This window comes from Theobroma cacao, chromosome 1 (genome assembly GCF_053813885.1).
Source record: "Theobroma cacao isolate CCN51 chromosome 1, ASM5381388v1, whole genome shotgun sequence".
NCBI classification, from domain to species: domain Eukaryota; kingdom Viridiplantae; phylum Streptophyta; class Magnoliopsida; order Malvales; family Malvaceae; genus Theobroma; species Theobroma cacao.
In genome coordinates, this window is record NC_142639.1 from 40,902,696 (window position 1) to 40,929,371 (window position 26,676).

Sequence of the window (26,676 nt, forward strand, 5' to 3'; positions counted from 1 at the left end):
TCCACTATTTGAACTTTTTTTCTAAATTACATCAGTCTTTGAACGATAAAAACACGTGACAATCGAGTCGTGTAAAAAGGTCCCACTAAATGGCTCTTTTTTCAACTTTTAATATCTCTAGTCATTAAAACTATAAAATTTTAATAATTTAATAATTTATTATCAAAATTAAAATATTTTTTATTTTTTTATTTGTATTTTTTTATTTTTATTTTTGTTTTCATTAATTTTAAATATTAATGATTTTATAATTTAAATATTAATATCTTTTAAACTTTAAATTTTAAATATTGATTGTTTATAATTTATAATTAAAAATTTGAAATTTTTAATTTTTTCTTTTTTAAAAAATAAAAACTTTTTAATTTAAAGTATTGAATGGAATAACCAACATTATGAAAAGACATTAATAGAAATTTCGAAATTTTACCAGATTTTGAAAACTAATCTTTTTTATAACACTTATGTTTGACTTGGTAGTAACTTAACATATTATAATAGATATAAATATGTAACATATCATAATAAATATGAATAGATATTACGTGATATATTGTTGTGATATAATAATATAATTATATTGTATTTTACATCCTTCACATGAAAATATAAAAAACCATTACAATTAATGATAATTAATGAATCATTAATTATAAAAATTTATTTAATTTAAAATAAAAATATAAAAATATATTTAAACGTAATAAAAAATAAAAAGTTATTTAAATTTTTTTTAGTATCATGCCCATAATTTATTATGGTCCACAAACGTAAACAATATGACACTGCTTCTTGATCATGGTACAAACAAATTATGAGTATTCTAGAACAAAAAGAAACAATTTATGATTATTCTTCAAATGAAAAAACCCAAGGGAAGAAGATCCATATTACACATGATCACACCATATGCTAAATGAAAATATTGCATCATTTTCTCACCCATTACTTAACAAATACACTGCTCTCATCCAACGGAAAGGGTACTTCATAATCTCTTACCATCAGTATAACGCCTCAATAACTTACCTTCGATTTCATTATCTACTAGGTAAAGATGACAGTGATTACTTACTTAGCCAGGGAAACACATTGGGAGATGAAGGGAGCCGAGCTGTGAGAACTTCGACTCCAGTTTCTGTAACCTGCATGATAATATTCATCAAGCAAGAAACATTCATGTGTTAGGTGTGTCAGGATTCTCCATCATATAACACAAATTTGATCACAACCATGCACTATATATCACGAGATCTTTTATTACTGATACTCATGAATGGGCTCAAATATAACAGATCATTGCAAGACAACCAAAAAAGGTTGCACTGGCAAATGGTTAACTCAGGAGCGAAAAGGTCATATTCCAGACGTTTCTCTAAGAGACAAAACTTCAAAACACGACTATCTGTAGAGATATCATGAAAGAAAAAGCACTGGTAATGCAGAGTTACCAAAAGAGTGTGCTCAAACTGAGCACTGCGTTTGCCATCTACAGTAACGACGGTCCATCCATCAGGCCACATTCGATCACGCCAAACCCCTATTGAGAAAAATCCAGCAAGACATAGCCGGTAAATCAAAAGGGTTTTAAACTACTATCCCCTATATCATCCAACTTCAAGAGTTACCTGCATTAATCATTGGTTCAATTGTAAAAGTCTGTCCAGCTTTCATCACCCCAACTGCTTTATTTCCTGCTTAGGTTAAGGCAAGCAGCATATACAGAAACAGAAATTACTCGCAATTAAGAATGGTTGAATCAATTTAATGTTCTCCCTGTTTACAACAGCAATTGATTCCTTATACTTTATTGTGGACTTTCCATGAAGCATTAAGGGATAGCTAACATAAAAAGCAATTGGATTGAGAAACTTGATCTTAAAAGGATACTTCCATAATGGGGAATATTTGGGGCACAGTGGAATAGCTCTCCAATACCATGACCGCAATATGATTTAACCTGTAGTAACAGAAGATAACAGAGCAAGAAATAAACAAAAACTGTAATTGTGTAATCTATGAACCAAAATGTATTACTGCATAGTCCAAATTACACATTACCACTGATAACCCCGACATTAAAGCATGGCGATTAATCACTTCCCCAATTTCACGAAATCTCACTCCAGGTTTAACTGAATTAGAGCCCAAAGTAAAAGAAGAAAGAATGATTAATAGAAATCAAGCCTAAACTTAAGTCTTGAACTATCCACTTAAAAAATCAACAGACCATATTCAAATCTAATTAATGATTTCTAAATCAAGCAGTTAGCACCTGCCTTCTACATAGAACATAGAGCGCATGATGCACATATGTTTGAAGACTCATCCATGAAAATGAAATTCAAACCACATTATTTCTTGATCATTTTATCTTTTAAAAAAAAATTTAAAAGTAACAAATTATGAACACTAAGTTTAACTAATCCGGCATTTATGATAAAGGTCACCAAATTTAATGCATGACCATTCAAATCACATTAGAAGAGCAATGACATCATAGACATGGCATGGCATGCTTAGTGATTGCAGAAAGTTGTAATTGAACTAATTCTAGCAGCCATCAAAAGTCTTTCTTTCTTTAAGATGATCTCTAGGCCACCATACAATTTACAATATGTTAAACCCATCAACACAATGACTTTTTGAAACCTTAGCGGAACAAGAAAAAATCAGAGAAAAAGTGATACTGAAGAATTGCAATGTGCAAATAGAATATGAATCAAACACGTACCAATAGATATTGCTTTATCCAAGCACTCATATGTACACTGTACCAGCTGACGAGATGCTTCATCGACATTTCCCACAAAATATGTTTCATTTAAATCACCTGCATAATGAGTCACTTTGTCAAATATGGAGGTTTCATTAATTTTAGCAAGATTTGAATTTATATATAAATCTGCAGTAGATTCTTACCATGAACTCCTTTGTAGTAAACAGTGACATCAACATTTACAATATCACCATCCTCCAATTTCCTGAGGCAATTAAAACATATTTAGTCACCAATTTTGAGTTTAGGTCCATCCTATTAATTGAAAAGGATTATGAATGAATGTTAAAAAATTGAAAGTCAAAATGGCGTTATGGATGAATAATTGAGGTCCTGAAGAATTAAAGCACGACTATTACCTTGCATCGGGAATTCCATGGCATATTACTTCATTAACTGACCTGGAAAAGAAAATGAAATACATTTGCTTAATCAACATTATAAATCCCAGCAAATTCAAAGAATATGTACAGAAGAAGTACCCACGTGCAGCAAGACTTTGGGAAGAAATAATAATTGAGAGGGGATGGATATCCTCCTGCAGGAGAGGACACATGTATAAAGTTAAACCAAAGAAGAGATAAATGATTATTAATATATTGTGCAGAATAAAAGCTCATTCAAAACCAATGGACCTGCGTCAATAGTCGCCTCATGAACCACTCGATCAATTTCATCCGTTGTTACACCAGGATGGATCATCCGAGCTGCAGCATCCAAAACCTCTCTTGCAATCTAAGGATAAAAATATATACACTAAGACTTTAAAATTACACAATGAAAAAAGTAATACTAAAAAGAAATTGGATTTAATTGCAATTGGAAAGGATTTCCAAGGACAATTGCACTTATTTGCAATTGGAAAGTATTTCTCATTGTTTCCTCCTTCCCTTCTAGCAACTATACTGTTAAGGTTTGATCACAGAAGAGAAAACTGGATCTACTTATCTCTATGTAGTTACTACATGACATTTATGGTGCCAATGTCATCATCTATGAGGCCATATTTAGGCCCAGTATGAAATTATCTTACTAAAAGAACTTTTATTGTAATAGATGCAGAATTCCAAAACCATTGTACAGAAACTTATTATTCCTTGAATTTGAACTTCACAATTTGACCATCAATTCTACTATCCATCGAAAAGTTTAACATATATGGGCAGCAACAGTGTGGTTAAGGTAAATCCTTCCAGTTGACAGTAGGGTTCTCTAAACCAAACTATTTTGAAGCTCATTTTAAGATGATAAGCTTCGTTGAAATGGAAGCCTTTATTTTCACATGAAGCAGAGCAATGCAACCTTTGGAGTAAAAATAGAAGACAATAACATAGCATGATAAACTCCCTCATAATAGTTGCAGAATAGAAAAAAAGAGAAAGAGGGAGAGAGAACTTACTCGACAAGTTTCTCGCATTCTCTCAATTTGATCTGGAGTTTTGATCTTCAAAACAGATGCACCAAAGTCAAAAAGAAAAATAATAATAATAAAGAAAAAACTATAAGGAGCATATAAAAATGTGTAGCTTAGTTCACTAAGGCTCAAGAAGAGATTTTACAATTATAAACTTACCTCAACAACATGCTGCAAATCACTATTGGGCTCAACTTTTGGGATTCCCTACATGTGGAAAGAACAGTTATACCTTAAGGATGCAAAAACCAGTAACCCAGCAGGAAAGGAGAAAAAAATAGAGGTTAATTATTCATTGAACTCTCTCTCTCTCTCTTTATATATATATAAAATTCAATATGCAAATAAATATTCAATATGCAAACAAATAATTCAGAAAGACTCACAACAACAGCCCAGTCAGGTTTATCAATATGAGCAGGTACAATACGCTTGATAGATATGGGATATGGTCTGAGTGTTCTGCACAAAGAAGATAACACCATAACAACAATAAAAATAAGAATCAGGAATAACAAGGGAATTAACTATCCAGGAAAGAAAACACGAAAGCTTGAAAATAACACAGGAAGTAGGAAATTGATGCAAAAGGAAGAAAGATATGTAGCATAAATGAGGAACTAAAATCCTAGAGAACTACCCTGTCCAATCAAAATGAGGAAGTTTTGGACTTCGACTCTGCCCTTTTCTCAAGCAATATAGCCAACCCTCACTAGCTAAATGCGGGTCTTGTTCACCAGCAGCACTTGGCCCAAGTGCGGACAGCTTTGCCTTCAAATGAACTGATTTGTGTGAGCTCCAAGAAGCCTTGAAACAATCCTGAGTACTGTCAAGAAAAACATCATTAATACAAAATGAAAAGCTGAATCAGACATTTCAAAATTTTTCCTAAGAAAAGAACAAAGAAAAATCAATTTCAATCAACGACCAGACGTCTGAGCCCCACGTATTAATCCAAAAATATAAAAATCATCAACCAGGTTTAGGTCAAGGATAGAATTAACCACATCCCTTGCATTTTATAAAGCCTTGACATACAATATATGGAAGAGTAATATGGAGGTGAAATCAGGCAATTAACTCACTACATCATATTATACACAATATTTCCCAGCATATTCAAGATAACAGAATTTCAAAGCCGTAGAAGAAAATGATTACAGACCAGAAAGCAGCACCTTCACGAGGAAGCTTTAACTCCACGCACTTTGGACACCTGCAGATAACAAGTTATATCAGAAACAAGGGATTCAACTCAACTCTCAAGTTATCATTATTGACCAAACAAAGTCTAATTCAAAATGTCTAATCTCACAATTCTAATAGTCTTTCTTTCAAAGGTTTTCCATATTCATTTCCTAAGTTTCATCAAAATCCTCGGTCGCAATGAGTTCTTTACCCTAACCTTTTCCGTGGAACACCGATTTTACATCTCTAACGGTTGCATGATACGCTAACTCAGAAACTTCTTTGATTCTAATGCGAGAATAAACAAGAACTAAGTAACCGACTATAAGCTAGAACAAGAAAATAACTACATACTGAAGATGAGCAGGCTTGCCGCACTGAGCACAGGAAAGCGCCTCCGCCACATCTGAGCCGCCGGCCATCGAACCTCAAATTTACTATTTCTCTTCTTTTATATGTAAAATTGAACAGTAAAGTCAAATTCACCGAAAATGAGAATAGAACCAGTAAAATAATTTAAAATATATATATATATACGAGTAAAATTAAAAAAGCATTTTAGATCTTAGCAAGACAATAAAAACAAGAGTTTTAGATCAAAGATAATAACAGCGCCGACCTTACTGAATATCAATCGAAGGCGGTCGAGCTTTTTTTCCTTTCCTTACCAGAGTTCTCGTTTTCTGAGAGAAAAGAGAGGGAGAGCACGGGCTTAGCAGACTAGGGCTGGGGTGGGCGCGGTAAAACACATAGGTAGTGTTGCTGATGTAGATTTTCAATGTTTTTCCTTTATTTTTTTATTTTGACCTTTTAAAGGGCGGGGACTTTTATGTAAATTAAATAAACTAAAGGTATATTTGTGTTATTTTTTTATTTTTTTTTTTTTGTTATGGTATACCTGATTTCATGGTTGTTGTCTCCGTCATTTGCTCGGAAGGCAAAGTCAAAAACGTCTTTGAATTTTTAAGAAGAAACTAGAAAAGTTTTGAGTTGAGAAATTTGCTAGAGTTTTTAGGGCACTGGCTTTTATATGGTTTAAATAGTATAAAAGTTCTTGAATTATGATATATTTTCAATAAAATCTTTAATCTTTTATCATAATTAAATGAATATTAATTTTTTATAAAAAAAATAATTGTTATCAAATCTAATATTAATTGATATTTTTTATTTACATAACAGATAAATAAACAATTAACATAACTGTTTTAATTATATCAATTATTACATGATAATGTTAACTTACTAAATATGTTACGTGACATTAAATGTCAGTAGATATTAATTTAACAATAATTAATTTTTGATTTAGATAAAAGCTTAATTATGTATGACAAATATAAAATCTTATTTAAATACAATAAAAAGTAAGAAACTTAAATGGAGAAATGATCACATTAAAAGAGCTTTTTTACATTTTATGTCGTTTTACATATTAGCCATAGTCACATAGCATAAGAGCATGATAAACCCATTAGATTTGAGGCCAGAATGGCACACCAGTCTCTGGAATCCAGGCCTCTCCTTGTATGAGCCTGCTCACTGTAAAAGGGACAGCCTCTTGGGCACTGTCGAGCACATGAAAGCCAGGCCAGTTCACTCTGTGTGCAATCGAAGCACCGCTACCTGTATTCATGTACTCAGCATAGTATAGTGTTGAAAGAGCAAAACTGCCACTCCATTCCGTCCATTCCTTTGGATCGATTAAACCATCAAGGTCTGTCTTCAAAAACACTGTCCTGGAATATCTTTTCCATGGCCTACCTAAATAACTCTTGAACAAATGCTTGACAGAATCGAAATCAGCTGCTGGCCTTACGCGCAATCCTTGAATTGAAATCCCTGTGTTTTCATTAGAATCTTCTCTCCCTTGCGCAGTGATCATGTTAGCTTGTTGATTCATCGATCTCTTTACGAATATATCACAGTTTTTTAAGACTACCGGGGCATCACTAAATATGAAATCAATTGTGCGATAAATGTGGCAATCGCGATAAAACTGCCTTAGGGACTGAACAAAGAGGGTGTTCTGGTAACCCTTGAAGCTGCAGCGATAGAACACAGAGTGGTCTGAGCTTACCCTTAATGCCACTGCTTGAAGTTTATTCGGAGCGGCTGTGTTCTCAAAAGTCATGTCCCTGGCCCAAAACCCATCACCTGATACGCCTGAACAAGATGAAATTAAGACCATGTATCCTCTCAAATTATTCAAATGGATACAAAGATTTGATCCAAATTTTTTATGGAATCATCTAAGAAGTAAGGTCTTCATTCTCACCAAATGTTGCAGAGCCTAAAATGGTAGCACCATCGGGGACATTTCGGCTGCCTGTTACAATTGTTTTATCCATGCCATCACCAACCAACCTTACATTCTTCACATTCCTGTCTATGTCTACTTTCTCACTGTACAACCCTAATTTCACATAGATTATTACTCTTTGGGGGCGCCTATTACCCATCCTAGCAACTGCAGCCACTGCCTCATTGATTGTTTTGTGAGTACCGGAGCCATCCGTTGCGACGACAAAATCAGCCCTTGAAGTTGCTGGATTTCAAGATGCTAAAAGTCGCCCGCCTTGGTTGAATTTTGGTCTAGGCAGTAGCTCTGTCCAGTACCCCAAAAAAGCAGAGTGTGGTAATTTCTTTTCGGGAGGTTAATTGCCTAGTAAAGTTCTTCGGACTATCTTCAGCCAAGCCCACCATAATGGAAAAAATGAACTACGAACTACTGTTCAAAAAGTTTGCATGTTCTGACTTTTTATATATAATAAAAATTGAACTTCCTAAATTTTATTTTATTACAATTGAATCAATCTCAGCTCACTAAAGCTAGTGACACCTAGGGGAGTAGCTTACCTTGCTTTATGACAACATGCTTCCCATACAATGCCAAAGCTTCACTAAGCAAAGTTGTCAGGTTTTGGTGAGCTTCTGCATGATCTTGAATAACAACACCCCTCTCGCCCAACCCCTCCAGACAAGTCCTGTGGTTCGCCGGCACGCCACTCAGCCATGTTCGAGCATCATCAAGGGTACGTATAGCTTTGACGAGAGAGCAAGAGCGAGAGCCTGGACTCGCTATCATCATACAGCTTAACGCAGTCACGTAGACCCATGCCATGATAATTTAAGGCACTACGGTCCAATCCATGCAGGGTCTCGGAAGCCTTAGCCCAGTTCCTCGATTGCACAACCATGGTTTTGGCCATTTGAACCACCTCTGCAAGTTCCTAAGAGCAAGAGGTGGTAGCCATGGCTAGGAGAAGGAGAAAGGTGGTGACACTAGCGGACATTTTGTTGACATGAATAAGGGAAATGGCTTGCATGGACTTGGTGCCTGGACTTCGTTTTTGAATATATGTAGCTCGGTGAGGAAGAAAACACATGGACCATTGTAGCCCAGGTGTCATTCGGGCTTTAAGCAGCTTATGGAAAACATCATGCAGTCATGACTTAATTGGTAGTTGGTATAAATTTCATGGCTCTGTCTCCACAGTAACATTTGTGTGGAACTGTGGAAAAAGATATTAAGGACTTCTCTTCTGACAGGATTAATATTGTAGTGACTTTTTTCGGAAAATTTTTTTAAATGAATATTAGAAATTATGCATAAATATCATAGAAATTTGAAATTTTGATATTGGTATTGTAATAGTAATATATTAAAAAGTTAATAAATATCAATTGATGAGTTAGGTTCATAGTTTTTTCATTGCAATATTGACTGTTGCAATGAGAGCTAGAAAAAAAAAAGTAAAAAAGAGCTTTCCGATTAATTAGATTAAATATGGCTTAATAATGTTTTATATAATATTAATAAAACTCTTATTTGACCGGAAAAAAAAAATTAGTTACAACTAAAGGAGAAGGAGAATCATAGAACAAAAAACACGAAAAACGATACCCAGCAGAGTGTAAATTTTGGCAACAACGTGTTAGGAAAAAGGATTTAAGTGTGGGATATTCGGCATTTGGCCAGGCAAAAACAGGGGTACGTGTACGTGTAGGCTGCTATATACATCGGTGAAAGTAACGCTCAACGTTTGTGCCTTTGTTTGCCCACCGACGGTTGATAAAATGACAGAATAAAAAGACAACGGGACAATAATTTACGTACTAATTGAAGTCATAGCCACAGTCTCTAAGACACAACATGATGGAAAATGGGATTTGGGTCTTGTTCAATGTTTACACCCTTTTTGTCTTATTACTGTCTAAGTAGTCTTTCAAAACTGAAAAGGCCCAAAACTGAAGTGGGAATAACCCAAAAAGTTTGTTTTAAGAAATCTATAACATACTTAAAAGGAAATTCCAAAGGGTTTCCTCCTTTACCCAAGTGAAGGGTATAAGAAAAAAGAGAAAAATGAAAGAAAAGAGAAGTAGAAAGAGAAAAAAAAAAAGATAAAAAGAGACCCGTGTGCAACGCACAGGTCATAATCTAGTATATATAACAACGAAGCCCGACACGTACCAAACATCTGGGTCTTTTGATAGCCTAACGAACCAATATTTTCTGATTTAAGACGTTTTCCTTAAAAGATGGGATCTCAAATTAACTTAGTGAGTACATAATTTTCACATGTTATTCATGCTTTGTTTGCATTTATCGAACAATTTTTAAAATTAGTACACATACATTAGCTAGTGAACTAGATGGTCGTGGACTAAAGAAAATAACATAATTTCCATAAAACAACCTACACATAGTTATTTGCTTTGCTCGAGTTTGTTCATTTTAATCAGCTCGACTGTTCATCTTATATTCTTGAAGTATATGCGTACTTTGATTTAATATTTGTGTATAAAAACACCAATTATAAGAAGGCAGTTGTGCGAGTGTATGTATATATGATTCATGTCTTTATCAAAAAATTTTATAATTGATGGCTCTCTATGAAGAAAATTAATAAAGATCAAATTAGATTTGGTAATTTTGAATTCAGTCCATGATATGAAATTACGTAGGTTTCGTATTTTAAATGAGTTAAGCTTGTTTAACCCATATATGATATATTTAATTCATTTAATGAATCATGTTATCATATTAATTCATATAATATGATATGTTGAACCCGTTTATAATACTCATTCAAATAAATTAATTATGTTTAAATGAGTCTGTCTTATAACAATTATGTCATGTCAAATAAAAATTAATTTGATTTATTTAAACGTGTCATGTAATACGTGTTTAAATTCTTAATTCATTTAATTAATAATTTAATCTTCATAATTATTCATATAATTGTTAACGCCCTACCTAAACAGCACGAATTTTCAATCTAGATGTAACCATACATAGATGTAACGAAACACTTCTTCAATCAAACCTTGTGTTACTTTACAAGTTATCCTTTAAATAATTAAATGCAAATAATGGAGATCATGAAAGCATATGATTAAAAATCATTTGTTTAGCATAATTTGCTAGATTGAAATTCTTGGATGATGTACTTTGAAAGGCTTGATTCGGCGGTAGCTTCCATTAAAGTGCCCTTCAGAATATTTTTTTTTCTTTTTCTGAATAACAGAGTATATAAATTCGTGAATAGAGTCTCATCAGAAAAATGAGAACTCCTCAAAACAGATTCAATATAACCACAGCAATCACCCAAGGGAAAAAAAATATTTCGTTTAATATATAATCTTGCATTGAAAAAAAAATAGAGTACAAAAGTAAATGAAGTGTATATATAAGACTAATTCTATTCATCATCTAACTCTAATTAATTAGATATTGTATTCTAATTAGATACAATATCTTGATAAAAAAAAATTATATACGTTCAAACTTTAACTCTAACTCTTTTAAAAAAAATATCTTCAACTCTAACTCTAATTAGATATTATAATCTAATTACAAGAACAAGAATAACAAGGGCAGGAACATGAGTAAGCTCATTGGAAGTATTCGAAGTAAAATTGGGAGAAACCTCATCAGTGTTTGTGGGAAAGAACTCCTCATCCGTGTTTGTGGGAAATAACTCATCAGAGGTAGGTATATGAGGAAGCTTGGGAAATAACTCAACAGATCGGTCAGTGACAACAACAACATGAACATTAGGGGCAGAATCAATGACACGAACAACAAGGACAGAAATATGAGGAAGCTCACCGGAATTTGTAGTAGCATTGGAAGATAACTTAACAAATAGGTCAGAAAGCAAATAAGAAGAAGTGCAACAGGAAGAAAAAAACATTGATAAATAAGAAAAAAAAGGGTCATCACAAAATCTAACATGGCCATAGATACGTAACTTAATAGGCACGTGGCAGAATATGCAGTGATTAGATAAAGTGGTGGAGCAGCACTTGCGGTGTTTGAGATCTACGTTGGTGGCTTGAAATTGATTCGGATGATTCTTCAGCGATGCCAAGAAACAGAGTTACACTTTGTTGTAAGCAAGCAAGCAACTCGTTATTATGAAAAATTGTGTATATTCTAGAGGTGAATGAGGTATATTTATATATACAAGATTAATCATATTCATATTATGACTTTGATTACATAATACAATCTAAGTAAGTAATAATAATTAGAATTATAGTTTAATTAGGAAACAATATTATAATTTTAACTAAATTCTTTACAAAATTATATTTAAGACTCCCGAACCGTGAAGGAAAAAACTTCATGGTAGGATCAGACGATCCTTTTTTTAGTGTCAAAGTCATACAATCAAATGTTGGGTGATGATTACCGTCCATGGTTTTGTCCCTTGGACGCTACCGTCTTTTGCATGATCAAAACCAAACCCTCTTTCCTTTAGATTGAGTGCAACTGTGCAGGCAACTTGCTAGTCAAAATCAATTCCTCATAATTAACGAGGCTAAGGATGGCGTTAATGATGTTTCAAGCGGGATTAATTTGTCTTTTCGTGATTGGATAGGATTAATATTTTTGATTTTGACATGTTTTGTAACACGTCAACTCAATCTATAGTAAAGATTTCAGTGTTCCCTCTTCGTAGTTAAACGTCAATCTCGAGTACGGAACTATCAAAAGAGTATACACTTTTTGCCATAAAGTAATACTTGTCGCTATAATTCATTGTCATACCTTAATAAAAAAGAAAAAGAAAAAAAGATATCAACGTATATAATAATGAATTTTACTCGAAAGTGATCTTAATATATTCTTTTAAAATTATCATATTAAATAAATATTTTATTTTAATAAATTGAAATTATCACACAAATATTAATTGTTACATTTAATGAAAATAGTATTGTAATTAACTCTGAACAGTGTCTTTATAACACTTGTCACATATATATAGGTATATGTATATATATAATTAAATTATCCATACATCTCACTCAAACAAGTAATATTGAGTAAAAAATTAGCCAAACCGAGTTAATTAATTGCCCTTGATATATACACGCATAAATAAAATTGAGTTTACAACAACTACTCATCTGAATTTTCTACAAACACTATCAAAATTTTGATTAAAAAATTCTAAAAAAATAACTAGAAATAGTTTTCATGAAATTCAACAAAAATTCATCAAAACTTTATTGAAATCTTTCGAAAAAAAATTTTTTTTTTAGTGAAAGTGGTGACCTTATAATCCCATTGATAGCAAAGTTATAAGAAGACTGAAGGTAATCGTCAACTTTATGAAGCTTTATGGGTGGGAAAAGAATCCCTTTGGATATATACAGAAATCCTTTGGATTTATCAATGACTAAATTCATTAATACCGTTTCAAACAAAGCCACCATTGAAATTCAAGATCACTTTCGGCATGGCATATTGATTAGTCATGGCATGACATTTGAATCTAGGTGTATGAATAGTAAAATTAAAGAATAAAAAGAAAAAAAATGTTTAGGTATATGCAGATATTGACTTGGGGCAATTATGACATTGAAATCGATCCTTCCATATGGATAAGTCAATGAAATTATTGGTGAGAATTATAATATAATCATGTCCTAGTAGTGTAATGAGTTTCGATACTTCTCAATGCCAAGCATGCATCCCCATTGATAATACATATACTATGTGAATTTAATTATCTTTGTTTTAAGTAAATAAACAATCTTAACATTATATTTTAATCACCCTTGGAGGTTTCTATTTGATTGTATTCCAATACCTGATGAAGTGGGGTTTTCCACATTTGGCATTATTTACGGTGGAAAAAGATTAAGAACTTTCAACAAGGGAATTTGATTCCATCAGAGTTCTCTGCGTGATGCGAAACCTAACCTATAATTGAATTCTTTTTCTTATGAAAATTACTTACAAAGGACAATTTTGGCGTGGACTCTTATCATGGCAGGTGCAGCACTATATATTAATTAGTCGCATTTGGCATATGACTTGGCTTCCTTCAGGATTCCCCAGTTAACTACTCCCGGTTGACCAGGAACACTAGGAACCTGGTTTTTGAAATCCTTAAGGGGAAAAGAAAATTCCACAGACATGAAACAGCCAGATTAAGAAATTCAACGATTTTCAGAATAGAAACCTCACGAATCACACTAAAACTGTATCGAATGGACACGAAACTAAGTTCTTTATTGGCCTGCCGGCTTTCCAAAATCTAGCACATAACTATATAACAACACAGCTTCCAGTACAAATATATATATATACCTTAATTAATTCGTTGCTTGGAGCACGACATTAAATTTAAAAATTGTTAAGTAATTAGATTCTGCATTATCTTTCAACAAGATTGATGAATTGTTCAAACTTGTTTAGATTTGAAGAAACTTTTTGGAAATATTTGTTTAATTGCTATTTGCTAACCCAAAATTTTGATATATGCATATTTAATTATAAACTCTTAAGTTATCTGATAGGAATCTAACATGAGAATATAACAAAATCCACTAAATTTTACATTTTCATAACAAATGAATTGAAGTAATGGGTAAAGTAAAAAATAATATACAAATATCTATGTTTAATCGTTAAACCAAAATTATAGATATAATATAAAATGCTTTTCCAATCAAATCTATCAATATATTTGAACGATGTATCGATAGAAATCACATTTATTTTTATGTTCTTCAAATCCATCAATACATCAAGTGATGTATCGATACATATTTTTCAAAGTGCCCTTCGTGTATTCTTCCTTCCTTCAATGTACCGAATCATGGAGCCCATGTATCAATACTTCTTGTCCAAAATGCATTTCTTCAGCACTTAGAGCTTTCTTAGCTCAAATTTCAAACTCTCATTTCCTTCCAACTTACCTCCTAATCTGAATTCATCAGAATTCACCCAATGATCAACACACATAGTCATCATATAGCTCAAATTCTCAATTATGCACTATGTCTCATAGTATATCAATCAAAAATAACATAATTTATTTAGACATCACATTCATCTAGGTGCCAAACAAGGCATCATATCATTCATTTACCAATCATATACACAACATCATTTTGAGCTTTCACGTGCTCATACATCACATAATCATTCTCTATGGATATAGGCATATCTTTAATCTTATTAACACATAAACTTATTAATATATATATATATATACACACACACATCATCCTCTTAAAGTTCAACTTAACCCGTGTATAGACTTCACCGACATACATATTTATCATTAAAAGAGGGAGGTGTTATAGATTTAGTTGTAGAGAGGATTCTTTCCCATAAAATAATTCTTCCTTGTTTTATTTCTCCATTTGGCAGTCAAGCATCGTATTAGATTTTTAATGTGATACGGTAATTAAATTTTTTTTCCTTTGAAAACATAATTCCCAGAATGCTAGCATTCTATCATGCCCTAAGTCTTTTCATTTTAGTAACTAAATTTTAACACGTGGTGGGTGTTTTTGCAGTCAAAACAAGCGCCAACCACATATCTGAAGGGACAATGCCGTTTTCAAATTAGGGAAAGTTCTGTTTAGAGCAAACTCCCACAAATTATTTAGGAATTTGTGGATTTTAGACATTTGAGAAATTTCTTGTTATAAGTATTTGATCACTTCTACTTTTGGAAATTAGTGTGTCCTATTAAGTAGAAAATGATCTTCAAATTGTTCACGCAAAACATCAGGAACATGCTGTCAAATATATACTTTGACCACATTGAGGAGAAAAGAAACTTGTTTACCTCTTGTTTTCTGAATCCATTGACATTAAAGGACCAACAGTTTTTGGGCCAGCCAATTACGTAAAGAATTGCTATGAATGATCCAAACATCACAAAATGGCAGCTCGCTACAGGGGAAGGGCTTTTCCTGGTATACATGGGATTAGACCTATGTTAAATAAGCTTAATCCGACCACCTCGTTTAGCAGTTTGTTAATCTAAAATCTATTGCATGTAAATGAACAAGTCAATGACGCGTTATTATTTTTTTATTTATTTTTCTTCGTCAAGTCGTCGTACGTTTAGAAAAAAAGGTAATTATCAAATTCTTTTCCCAAAACTGAAACCACCATATAAAAAAATTACTTGCAAACAGTAATCAATTAAACCATTTGTAATTACAATTAGGAACAGAAAATTTTTCGTCCTTTAGTACCCAAACATCAACCACACCTCTTTGTTTAGCATCTATATAAAGAGGCTGAAGCTAACACTAATACTACACAAATGCAAACCCCAAATAAACCCTTAAACTTGCTTTGATAATCATCCGTTTTGGTGTCTAAAAGCTTTGGTAAGCCATCAATGGCACCTTCTCAAATTTTCATAGCAATTTTCCTAGCGTCCTTTTTTCTTGTTCCGGCTGTTTTGGGCTATGGGACGAATGCTGTGAGGTCATGGTGCAGCAAGACTCCCAACCCACAGCCATGCGAGTATTTTTTGAGCAATGATCCAAAAAACACCCCAATCAAAGATGAGCCTGATTTTCTCAAAATCTCCATGCAACTCGCTCTAGAGCGTGCCGAACGTGCGCAAAGTCACACTTACTTGTTGGGCCCAAAATGCCGAAACAAGAGAGAAAAGGCTGCATGGGCCGACTGCCTTAATCTCTATGAGCTAACCATCCTCCGCCTCAACAAAACTGTTGATTCGAGCACCAAGCTCAACAAGGATGATGCTCAAACATGGCTCAGCACGGCTTTAACCAACCTCGAAACATGCCGGACGGGGTTCATCGAACTCGGGGTCCCGGATTATATTCTACCCATGATGTCAAATAACGTGTCCAATTTAATCAGTAACACTCTGGCTCTCAACAAGGCACCTTACAAGGAGCCTAGCTACAAAGATGGGTTCCCAACATGGGTGAAGCCCGGTGACCGGAAGCTATTGCAGTCTTCATCGCCGGCTTCTAGGGCGAACATCGTGGTAGCACAAGATGGTTCAGGGAATTATAAGACAATAAAAGACGCGATATCCGCTGCTTCAAAGCGGTCCGGGAGTGGAAGGTACGTGATATACGTGAAGGCAGGTACGTACAAGGAAAATGTTGAGATACGCAGCAAGCTGAAAAATATCATGCTGGTGGGCGATGGTATAGGGAAGACCATTATCACCGGGAGCAAAAGCGTTGGACAAGGGTCGACGACTTTCAATTCAGCTACTGTTGGTGAGTAAGAAATTTGGTTTTGCATAATTTTGCTTTAGATTAGAGAGATCATTTTGGGGGGTAAGAAATTTGGTTTTGCATAATTTTGCTTGAGGTTAGAGAGATCATTTCTTACAGGTGGCGGAGGAGTTTTACTTTGGCAGAAAGCAGCCTAGGGAGCGGGTCATGCTAAGTACATAGAATGGTACTAACTACTAACCCATTTTATAACTCCAAAATTAACACAAATTAAAAGTCTTCATAGCTACAAGGAGATCACTGATCAGGAGCAACAGGGCAGGACCAAATTGTCACGCGCCAAACTTTAGACTTGAACTCCTGTGCCGTGACACTATTCACCTTGCTTGAATTTATAACTTCCTCTATCTTTAAATGTTATTTTTTATTATTATTTTTCATAACAAGTAAAATAAATTTTTTTATTATAATATATTTTATATCAAAATTTAAATTTTTTAATTTAGATATTAATAGTTTTTAATACGAAAAAAAAATATGAAAAATAAATTCATAATATAAAAAATTAAGCATATTAAGTGTTTAAAAAAATATTCATTTTAAGACATTTCAAAAATATACAAAGCGTAACACAAACTACCAGCTACCTTATACTTAAGATTATGCAAGAAGGTATATAATTCTTTTTATATCACTTGATAAATTGGACGTAGAAGGTGAAGAACAATTGACTAAAAAAAATCAAATCACATCGCCATAAATTGTCATTTATTCTCAAATTCAATATTTTGGTTTTTTGATATAAAGTGTGCCAGGTTGTACCTTGACTACAAGAGGTTTTTATTTTTCTTTTTTAATAAGAAGAAACTTTAGATGTAATCCTAGCCACAAAATTTCAATTGTAATTCTCTAATTAATTGCAAGAAACAAACTTGCTAGCTGCTACTGCCCTTTACCATTCATTAAATGATGCTTCTTAATTAGTATTTAGACCTTGGACACCACAATAAATAAAACAGGAGAAAAGAATTAAGAAAGGAAACAGTATCCAAGGACCTAGGCTAGTTGACTTTCTGGGTTAAAACAGATGTTATGTCGTGTCCTTCTTTTAGTGGTCAGAAAAAAGACCGTGAAGGAGACATGACGTGAAATTTTTACTTGCTACAACGTCATTTAGAAAGAGACAGAGTCAAGAAACTCAAAAGCCTGTCACGTCTACAGAAGTTGGGATGGTCCTCTCTCTCCCTGGCTCCCAGCTGGGTTGCCAAATGGCCCCGTCGAATCCAAACCGTTGCCCGGCAGGCTAGAAAAAGTTGTATGGTTTTTATTGTCCTTAATAACGTCACGTACTCTCAATTATTTGCCTTTGCTAATACTTTTAAAAGGAAACCAGTTCTATCTTTGCCATGAGATCATTTGAATTTTAGAGGTGGGAAAAGCTTGGATTTGGGTATACAGGCACCCAATCCTGGGTTTGACTAGAGGGATTCATGGAAGCTACATATTTAGCCGCTTAGTCAAGGACAGTTTGAATGATCAGTTTGGTTGATGTGATTGGATCATTAAGTTCCTTGACCTTCTTATTCTTCCTGATGCCCTTTGGTCAAGTTCTAGATAGAAACTGAAAGAATGGATTGATTAAGAGATTGTTTAATCCTTTTGTAATGTGGAATTTTTTTCAGCTGCTGTTGGAGATGGGTTCATTGCTCGTGACATTACAATCAGAAACACCGCAGGTCCACAGAATCATCAGGCGGTTTCTCTTCGTTCGGGCTCTGATCTCTCGGTGTTCTATAGATGCAGCTTTGAAGGCTACCAAGACACTCTCTACGTCCATTCCGAGAGGCAATTTTACAGAGAATGTGACATCTACGGAACCGTTGATGTCATATTCGGCAATGCTGCGGTTGTCTTGCAAAACTGTAACATATATGCTCGCAGACCCCCTAACAAGACCAACACCGTCACTGCCCAGAGCAGGACTGACCCTAACCAAAACACCGGAATTATAATCCACAACTCTAGAGTTACAGCCGCTTCCGACTTGAAGCCGGTACAAAGCTCGGTTAAAACATACCTAGGGAGGCCATGGAAACAATATTCGAGGACGGTTTTCATGAAAACGTTCCTTGATAGCTTGATTAACCCGGCTGGTTGGATGGAGTGGGATGGTAATTTTGCACTCAATACATTGTATTACGCAGAGTATATGAACACTGGCACTGGTTCATCCACATCTAACAGAGTCAAGTGGCGCGGCTACCATGTTCTCACTAGCGCAAGCGAGGCATCGAAGTTCACCGTCAGCAATTTCCTTGCCGGAAATTCTTGGCTGCCTGCCACTGGTGTGCCTTTCACCTCTGGCCTTTAATTTCTTGCATTTGTATATGTATGATTTCGAATTAATTCAAGTAATTTAATATCTCCCTGTGGTACCACCAATGCTTCTATGTACACACAAAGTTGTTTGTGTAATTTTAGTAAGAGTAATAAAGATGAATATCATTCTTTTCTGTTCGTACTGTACGGATATGTTCTTGATCTTCTCTCTTGTTTTGGATCATGAGGTTTTTTTTGATAAATAGACAGCCAATTCACACTTATTTAAAGGGTCAAAGTCATGCCTTAAGTAGTTAGTTAAGGTATCAACATCACCAATAATCAAAATATTTTTCTTGTCAAGCACTTCACCAAATCTAAAAAGCATAAGATGTACTTTTCACAATGTCAATATCCAACACTTTGTAGCAAACATCTGACTGGTTAAGCTTTCCTTCGCATCTGTCTCTTTGGTCATTTAATTTCTCATTCTATATCCTCGAAAAAGACAACATAATTCGTTTTCAGCTGAAGGAAAGAACATGGTAGTTCACATCGCTTCACACCAAACCCCTTACTCTCTTCCTCTTTGGAAAAACAGAGAAGGCATTTCTTCTAGGACCTGATCTTTTTCTAGTTGGACTTAAGAATAAGAAGTCTATGGAAATTTGGGCACTTATTCAATCCTAGTCCTAGTATCAAACTTCAAATTTGGGCACTTATTCGAGGACCCTGTCTGTTGGCTACGCCGTCTGCTGCCTCATCGACTCCGGGTTCTTAATCAGGTCCAAGCAAATATTTTTCCACCCACACCACAAAAGAAGGCTTCGTTTAATATACTTCTAGGGCCTCTCAAGGTTCTTCAGGAAATACAGTAATGGCGAAAAAACATCCTTTAAAAATAAAAAGCATGTAGTTAAATATAAAAATGCAGTACGCTAGGCACTAAGCATGCTGACATGATAGTATATATGTCTACTTTTATGGGTAGAACCTCATCCTTACTCTATCTATCGAATCGAAAACGTTGATATGAAAGCCATTTCGGAAATACTATTCTTTGAGTCAATAATAACCACAATATTCTTTGGAAAAAGAAGGGTTCTTGAAGGATTATTATATGATCAACTTTGCTTACTATAATAGAGTTTATAATGGTAAGTAAAGGTGATGGATTTTATGACAGCAGCACTATTGAAAGTTGATGGAGATTAGGTCTCTATTTTATACCAGAAGATAACATTGCCTCCTTTTGTAGAAAAGAACATAACGTTTTAAAATTGACAAAAAGCAGGTGACAAAGTTGCCACCGTAATATAAAAAAACCAACACTAATTAGGTTCTCAAATCATGAAAAAAGAAAACCACATCTCTTTCCCAATGTGAACTTTCGAGCAGGGTTGCTTATAATCTGTCATTTTGATTCTGGAAAAAGAAAAAGGCCACTGTTAATATTTCTACAATTATGATGATGGAGAGGGAATGTGGGGGAAGGAAGTATATAAACTAGGAAAAGGGTTTTACCCATTGCTTTTCTGCAAAATGAGAGAAGAACAATGAGAACGGCTAGACCTGCTAATACACCGACGATTATGGCAACTGTTTTTCCAATATCATCTTCGTGGGAGGAATCTACACAAAACAGAAAAGCAAAAGTTATGAGAATTAGTCATATAATTGCATATATAACTTTGCATAAATTGACATGGCAATGCGATAAGCAAGGCTGCCACTAGTTAATAAAACTGTTTATTTCTCCTCTGATCCTTCAAATTTTTTAAAATTTTCAACATGTCGAAGTACTTTAGCTAGAGAAATTATTATGTTTTATGAAAGAAGACAGGAAAATTTTAGTAGAATCTTTCCACTATTTATCAGAATGATTATCCCAATATTCCACTGCTTTTTTTGTCAGCCAATAATGCAACTTTCAAGGCAACTCATATGGTTCTTATTCGAATGAAAGTGGGAGTTGATGGCTTCTCGGAATGTGGAATTGACCTTGTGGTGCACAGATTAATGGAATAATACCTTTTTCCATCCATCAATGGGAATTTAACTAACTGCGTGATTAGTACAGCAGAATAAAAAAATTACTACTTAGATAGATACTAGTAATAGAAAAAGAGAAAAGATGAGATCTGGAATGGAGGCATGACAGAAACAATGCAGCAGCCTAAAAAGAAAGCAACTAAAGTGCTGATGCCCCTTAATGCTTTACTTTATAAAAAGATTACTTGTTGACCCTTATGGCCTTTGTTTCTGAAAAAAATTTGAGTGGCCTCCCTCTCCCTCTCTGGAGAGAACTAAAGTGAGTCTATATCGTTTAACCATGTTTCTTTTTGGACTAACAATTTGGAACAATTAAGCTTACAATGACCTTATTACATACAGAAATGGCAACACAAAAGTTGGTGCAAGATATCACAACTTAATGACATTTGTTCCAGTTGTTCTGATAGTAAAAATTATTGAGTATTGTGAGTAAGGATATGAATTGCACCTGGAGAGAATTCACCATAGTAGCCAGATGCCCAGTAACGAGCATAACACTGCCCTAAGAAGACATCAGCTGCTGCAGCTGATCCACATACACTCTTCAATTTCCCCACAGCATCCCCAAGGCAAGAAGAGCAATCACTCGAGCTCAAGTCCCCCAAACACTGAGCAAACCCTTCAACCAAACCTGATGAACTGACTTTGAAACCAATAGCCGCCTGCAAGTCAGCTAGAACATCGTCTCTACGCCTAAAGAACTCAACATCGTTATTAACACTTTTACTGCATTTCTTGAACCTGAGACCCGTATCAGGCGTCCCCAAGAAATTAGCATGCTCATATCTTAAATAGCAGCCTTCTAGTTGTAAAGAAGCCCCATAAGAGTACGGACAAACCAAGCCTATCTGGTTAACAACACTTTCCATGCATCTCGAGCAGTCAGCTGTCTGCAAATCACCCCTGCACTGGTACAAGCCGTATAGAGTGCTTTCGGGCGGCGTTGAACTTTCATTTCCAATAGCATACGTATTATAAGACACTTGAGAGGACGAGCTAACAACTGATGCTAGAAAAGAGTTGAGGTTACCTTCGAATGGGGAGTTTGGTGCGTACTTTTCCTGAGAGCATCCAGCATAGATGAAGATATGAGCTTTCACAAGATGACCAAAGTAACTGAGAGAGAAGAAAAGAAAGCAGAGTGTAGAGAGACCCGGTGCTTGGATAGTTTTGTGAGTGGAGTATGGTTGAAGGCTCCCCAGCATTTTTTTCCCTTGTTTTTTCCTTCAATTTGGCTTTGCTTGCTTTTGTTTTTGTTTTGTGCTCTGTTTTGGTGGTGGAGAAGTGAGTTAGCGATTGCTTTTTTGGTCATTCTTTGAGATCTCATGTTCCACCTTTCCTATCAAACAAAGGGCCCATTCGGTCTTCATGGGTCCACTCAAAATTTCTACTTTATCTTCAGTTAATTGTTGAATAAAGTCGAGCATATCCCGTTACTTTTATTTCTGGGCAAGACCTCACCATTCCATTGCATCATTTGAACTCCCGCCAAGGTTGTTGGTTCGTTTAATAATGCTAGATCTTTTCAACACGGCTTTTGCATCCTTCCAACCCATCAAAAGTAAAAACTAGGCCAGTTTATGATTTGATGCCAGTAGGCAAGGGAGCAGATTGCTCTCACAGCAGAAAATCAGGTCAGATCCTATGGTCCGTTTCACTTTTAATAAAGGAGAGAAAGAAATCCTGAATGACCTAAACTAAAGCAAAACAGAACCAGAGAAGTGAATGTTAGAATACTCGATGAATATTTTGCAATAGACTGCCCAAGAAATCGGACAAATTTCTAGTATTACGGATGGACTTAGAGGTTAACATTTGAGAAACCAATCTGACGTTGTGTCACTATCTGGTGCTGGCGAAAGACGAGCAACCTAATGCGTTAAGTTTATGTGTTCCGCCTGATCAACAACAGCCCAGTCTTGCATATGGTCTTCGCAATGCAAGGCTGCACCCGAACGACCCCACTCAATTATAAGGCCTTCTTGTTGCTTATTTAGGACACAGAGGCTCACTATGTTTCAAAAGAGTGAGAGTTGGGCTTAGTCAAGTTGGGCTATCATTTACTAGTAAAAGCCTGTGCCTCAGCTCCTGGCCTCAGTCAGGCCGGATTCATCTGGATCATATACTCCAATTGATTAGGTCCAGCTTTGTTGGAGATTTGTGTCATGTGACCATGATTGAGAATAAACGTGTTAGTGGTGAGCAATGTATGAAGGAATATTCTTCAAAAAGTAAAATCCTCACGGTTTAACCAAAAGCATCACGTCTCGATGATATCTGATGGCAGGTAACGTTCTTTATGAATCTAAAGTTTTAGCATATATGATTGCAAGTAGCGTCTGGTTTTCCCTTCGTTTTCCTACCAAAAGAAGAAGCAACGTCTAGATTCTGCCTTCCTTTTGCTTTAATTTACAACTCCATGAGGATTCTTATTTATTAGTACTACTTACCTAGAACATGGCAGTAAATACCTTCACCGCAAGCAAGACACTAACTATAGAAATTATTGAAGGCAAACAAGTAATCACAAGCGAGCACTCAGCCTCACCGAAATAATGCAATTTTAGTGGAAAAATATTATTGTATCTTAACCACACTCTAGGTATTTTGTTAGGAACAAAAATATTTGGTCTCAGTTAAGTCCGTTCCATAATTTTACGTCATTTCTTATATTAACTTCACTTTTACAATTAAATTTTTTATTTCTATTATTAGAGTTTAAAAATTAAAATTTTTAGTTGGTAATACAAGATTAAATATATGACCTAAAATTATGAAAAGATCATCAAGTAAAACGGAAAATTTGTATTCTTTCCTTATACATATACTCTCCAACAAGGGTTACGGGTAAAAAATTCTAAGCTCCACCCAATTTTTTAATCTTTTTACTCATCTTAATTATTAGAATATAGATCTACACACTTAAGCCAAGATCTATCTTTGGATAATATATAAAATATTATCATTTCATTTACCTTTGAATAAATACGTTAAGCATTATAGTTAAATAATTAATTAATACCTTCTCACAAATGATTCTTTGTTAGAATATTTGTAATTGGTATGATAAATGAGAAGTTAGGGACGGTTTCCCTTTTCTGCTTTCTTTAACTTTTTCTTGATAAGAATTTGATGCAGTTCTCTACCAATCAAGCCACCCAAAACCGAGACCCACTTCTTTCATAGTTCAATCTCTACTTTATAGTAAGCTAATCATTCATAAAGCCAACTAGTACAAATAATTTAGTGATCAATCACAGTCGGATTTTCACTTTCTTTTTCTAAGCGTACTGGCCCGCAAGAAAATGAACAAGAGCTGGAACAGTGCAAAGGTTCAGGTTTATTGGCCAAGTGCCTACGTTACTTCCTTTTCTCGTATGGCCAACTTGTTCAGTTTTGGTTGGAAACTTCAATGCGACAGGGCGTCTTAATTTTATGAGCACAGGTTATTAAGATATACATCCTTTTTTGGCTTTTATTCCCCGAAGAAGACATCCATCTTTCACGAAATAGACAAATCCCAACTGAGCATGAGATAAATCATCTAATATTTCTGACTTTTTTTTATCTTTCTTACTTTTATAAAAATTAAACTTAAAATTTTGATTTTATTAACACTAATACACCGGATTTAATTAGAACTCTGCAATTAATCGTTTTTTAATAAGAATAGTATTAGAATAATAATTTGAAAACAAAAATTTTGATTTTGATATATTTTGGTATGTAAATATTTAATACTAAAAATCATGAAAAATAAATATATATTATAGAAAAAAATATTATGTATTTAAACAAAAAAAAGTTATACAATACTTTGCTTATAGAGTTTTCAAACTCCACCAGAAAGATTAAAATTGTCATATATTTCATTAAGATATATTTAACAAATTTGATGTAGAATAATAGATTAAAAGAAATTTGGAACTGAAGTTTCCTCAACTGGGCCAACGCAACCCGACTTTGATACGCAAACATCAAATCTAGGAAAATTTCCATCCAATCTTCTCCTTGGACCTGGTAGTCTATCCGATCAACGTTCACACATGATTTTGAAATTTTCAAGTTCCTGTTGTTGCCAGTGATGGACAGATACCCAATAGCTGTTTTGGCTTAAACAAGACTCAAACATCAAAAAGTAATCCCTCATCCTATATCCTCGATTCCACATTATCCTTAATCAATGGCTTTCTCCACGCTTCAATAGTTTCAATTGACTGTTAGATTGGAAATTATCATGTCAAGGTTTTATGGCATCGCCAGAACAAATACTTTGCAACTCTTAGACCAAAATAAAAGGTAGATCCCCTGTCTGCAACGTGACACCCGAAATGAGAATTGAATCACGTATGCACATGGTGTGGATCGACTAGTGCTTAATAATGGACCACATGGTCCAGGGCCGGGGGGGGGGGGGGGGGGGGGGGGGGCCGGGGCCGTGGGGAGCTTTATGTGGCAACTAACACAGGCCATTTTAGACCAGCGAAAGATCCATTTTTATACACATCGAAGTTGCGGTGGAATTCCCCTGCATTACTCCTTCATGTGATTTCCACTATAAGATTCGCCACTCCCACCTTCAAGATGCTGTGACAGGGACATTTATGGTGACAAACACTGTGCCGGCCCTATTTTTCTTTTCTTTTTTTTTTAAATTATATATAGGAGTAAATTTAAAGGTTCTTTTTATTGTCAGTTTTTAGTCAATATCTGAAATTAATCTTTCAAATTTAAATTGATGAAAGAAAATCTGAAATTTCTAATCTTGCAAAACTCAGGCACCTTATACATTACCTAATTTCTACACTTAATACGGTCTTGTCCTCCCGATATGAGAAATCTTCTCTCAACTAGACTGAGATTCTCTCTTCGGTAGTATAATTATGTTGGGAAGATTTGGTCATTAATTACAAAACAAATACAGAAGACACCCCGACAACATTAGAATATTGCATCCTTTAATATTTTTATACCAACCATTGTGTACTTTGTCCACTTGTCCTGTTGTACTACACCATTTCTTTTGTAACAAAGTTTTTTTATTTTTTAAAATGACATAAATTTTCAATTCCATTGTACTATATTGCTTTAATCAATTAACGTTCTTATCATTTATTAAACTAGTCTTTAAATTTTTTTTAGTTCCATAAGTTTTTTAAATTAATATAAATATAACTTCCTTTAAATTATATACATATTATCTTTTTTTACTCATTTGATGAATGACTTGATTAGTTAATGTAGTTACGTGATAGAATCAAAATCCAAAATGAAGTCACTCGGTGTTGAAATCATAAAAAGAACATTAATTTTTATTCCTCTTTTTATCATCTTTTATTAAATTGGAGTAATTTTTTAAAATTTCATTTTTTTTTTCAAATCTAAAAAATTTTATATTTTCAATTTTTTTAGATTTGAAGAAAAAATA

At 34.3% G+C, this 26,676-nt stretch overlaps 4 protein-coding genes across 5 annotated transcripts; 1 reads left to right on the forward strand and 3 right to left on the reverse strand.

Annotated features, from left to right (window-relative positions):
• Positions 1-771: 771 nt before the first annotated feature.
• MAP1A (methionine aminopeptidase 1A) lies at positions 772-6,159 on the reverse strand. 2 transcript variants are annotated; one of them, XM_007052041.3, is made up of 17 exons: positions 6,001-6,159; positions 5,736-5,829; positions 5,359-5,409; positions 4,834-5,019; positions 4,580-4,655; positions 4,353-4,400; positions 4,179-4,223; positions 3,415-3,514; positions 3,266-3,317; positions 3,139-3,180; positions 2,923-2,984; positions 2,735-2,833; positions 2,062-2,135; positions 1,891-1,960; positions 1,629-1,694; positions 1,452-1,540; positions 772-1,145 (listed from the first exon to the last, which is right to left on the reverse strand). In XM_007052041.3, exons 2-17 carry the CDS (start codon positions 5,801-5,803, stop codon positions 1,068-1,070), a joined length of 1,206 nt encoding a protein of 401 aa, XP_007052103.2. In that variant the 5' UTR covers positions 5,804-5,829; positions 6,001-6,159; the 3' UTR covers positions 772-1,067. The 2 variants fall into 2 exon arrangements, with proteins under 2 accessions (XP_007052103.2, XP_017980827.2); XM_018125338.2 differs by having other exon boundaries at positions 5,736-5,826; positions 6,001-6,151.
• A 614-nt stretch (positions 6,160-6,773) lies between these two features.
• On the reverse strand, positions 6,774-11,584 carry LOC18614329 (Plant invertase/pectin methylesterase inhibitor superfamily). Its single transcript, XM_018118429.2, is given in 5 exon segments — positions 6,774-7,547; positions 7,660-7,989; positions 8,241-8,412; positions 8,414-8,614; positions 11,246-11,584. Coding segments are annotated over 5 exon segments (1,734 nt in total). The 3' UTR covers positions 6,774-6,855.
• Positions 11,585-15,970: 4,386 nt separating this feature from the next.
• LOC18614330 (Plant invertase/pectin methylesterase inhibitor superfamily) lies at positions 15,971-19,387 on the forward strand. The gene is made up of 2 exons (XM_007052044.3): positions 15,971-16,916; positions 18,557-19,387. The coding sequence occupies exons 1-2, from the start codon at positions 16,052-16,054 to the stop codon at positions 19,243-19,245; spliced, it is 1,554 nt and encodes a 517-aa protein (XP_007052106.2). The 5' UTR covers positions 15,971-16,051; the 3' UTR covers positions 19,246-19,387.
• Positions 19,388-20,387: 1,000 nt separating this feature from the next.
• Positions 20,388-22,462, reverse strand: PDLP8 (plasmodesmata-located protein 8). Its single transcript, XM_088809963.1, has 4 exons — positions 22,279-22,462; positions 21,697-22,196; positions 20,718-20,825; positions 20,388-20,618 (listed from the first exon to the last, which is right to left on the reverse strand). Exons 1-4 carry the CDS (start codon positions 22,317-22,319, stop codon positions 20,608-20,610), a joined length of 660 nt encoding a protein of 219 aa, XP_088666089.1. The 5' UTR covers positions 22,320-22,462; the 3' UTR covers positions 20,388-20,607.
• Between the last annotated feature and the right edge of the window lie 4,214 nt (positions 22,463-26,676).

Excerpts from the sequence above, each read along its gene's own strand:
- MAP1A (XM_007052041.3), bottom strand. The coding sequence starts at position 5,803 with ATGGCCGGCGGCTCAGATGTGGCGGAGGCGCTTTCCTGTGCTCAGTGC. Across the intron at positions 4,224-4,352 it reads ATTTGCAGCATGTTGTTGAG|ATCAAAACTCCAGATCAAAT; the intron begins GTAAGTTTATAA and ends TCTGTTTTGAAG. Across the intron at positions 3,318-3,414 it reads TGAGGCGACTATTGACGCAG|GAGGATATCCATCCCCTCTC; the intron begins GTCCATTGGTTT and ends CCTCTCCTGCAG.
- LOC18614330 (XM_007052044.3), top strand. The coding sequence starts at position 16,052 with ATGGCACCTTCTCAAATTTTCATAGCAATTTTCCTAGCGTCCTTTTTT. Across the intron at positions 16,917-18,556 it reads TTTCAATTCAGCTACTGTTG|CTGCTGTTGGAGATGGGTTC; the intron begins GTGAGTAAGAAA and ends AATTTTTTTCAG.
- PDLP8 (XM_088809963.1), bottom strand. The coding sequence starts at position 22,319 with ATGCTCTCAGGAAAAGTACGCACCAAACTCCCCATTCGAAG. Across the intron at positions 22,197-22,278 it reads ACCAAACTCCCCATTCGAAG|TTCAACGCCGCCCGAAAGCA; the intron begins GTAACCTCAACT and ends TGGAAATGAAAG. Across the intron at positions 20,826-21,696 it reads CTATGGTGAATTCTCTCCAG|ATTCCTCCCACGAAGATGAT; the intron begins GTGCAATTCATA and ends TGTTTTGTGTAG.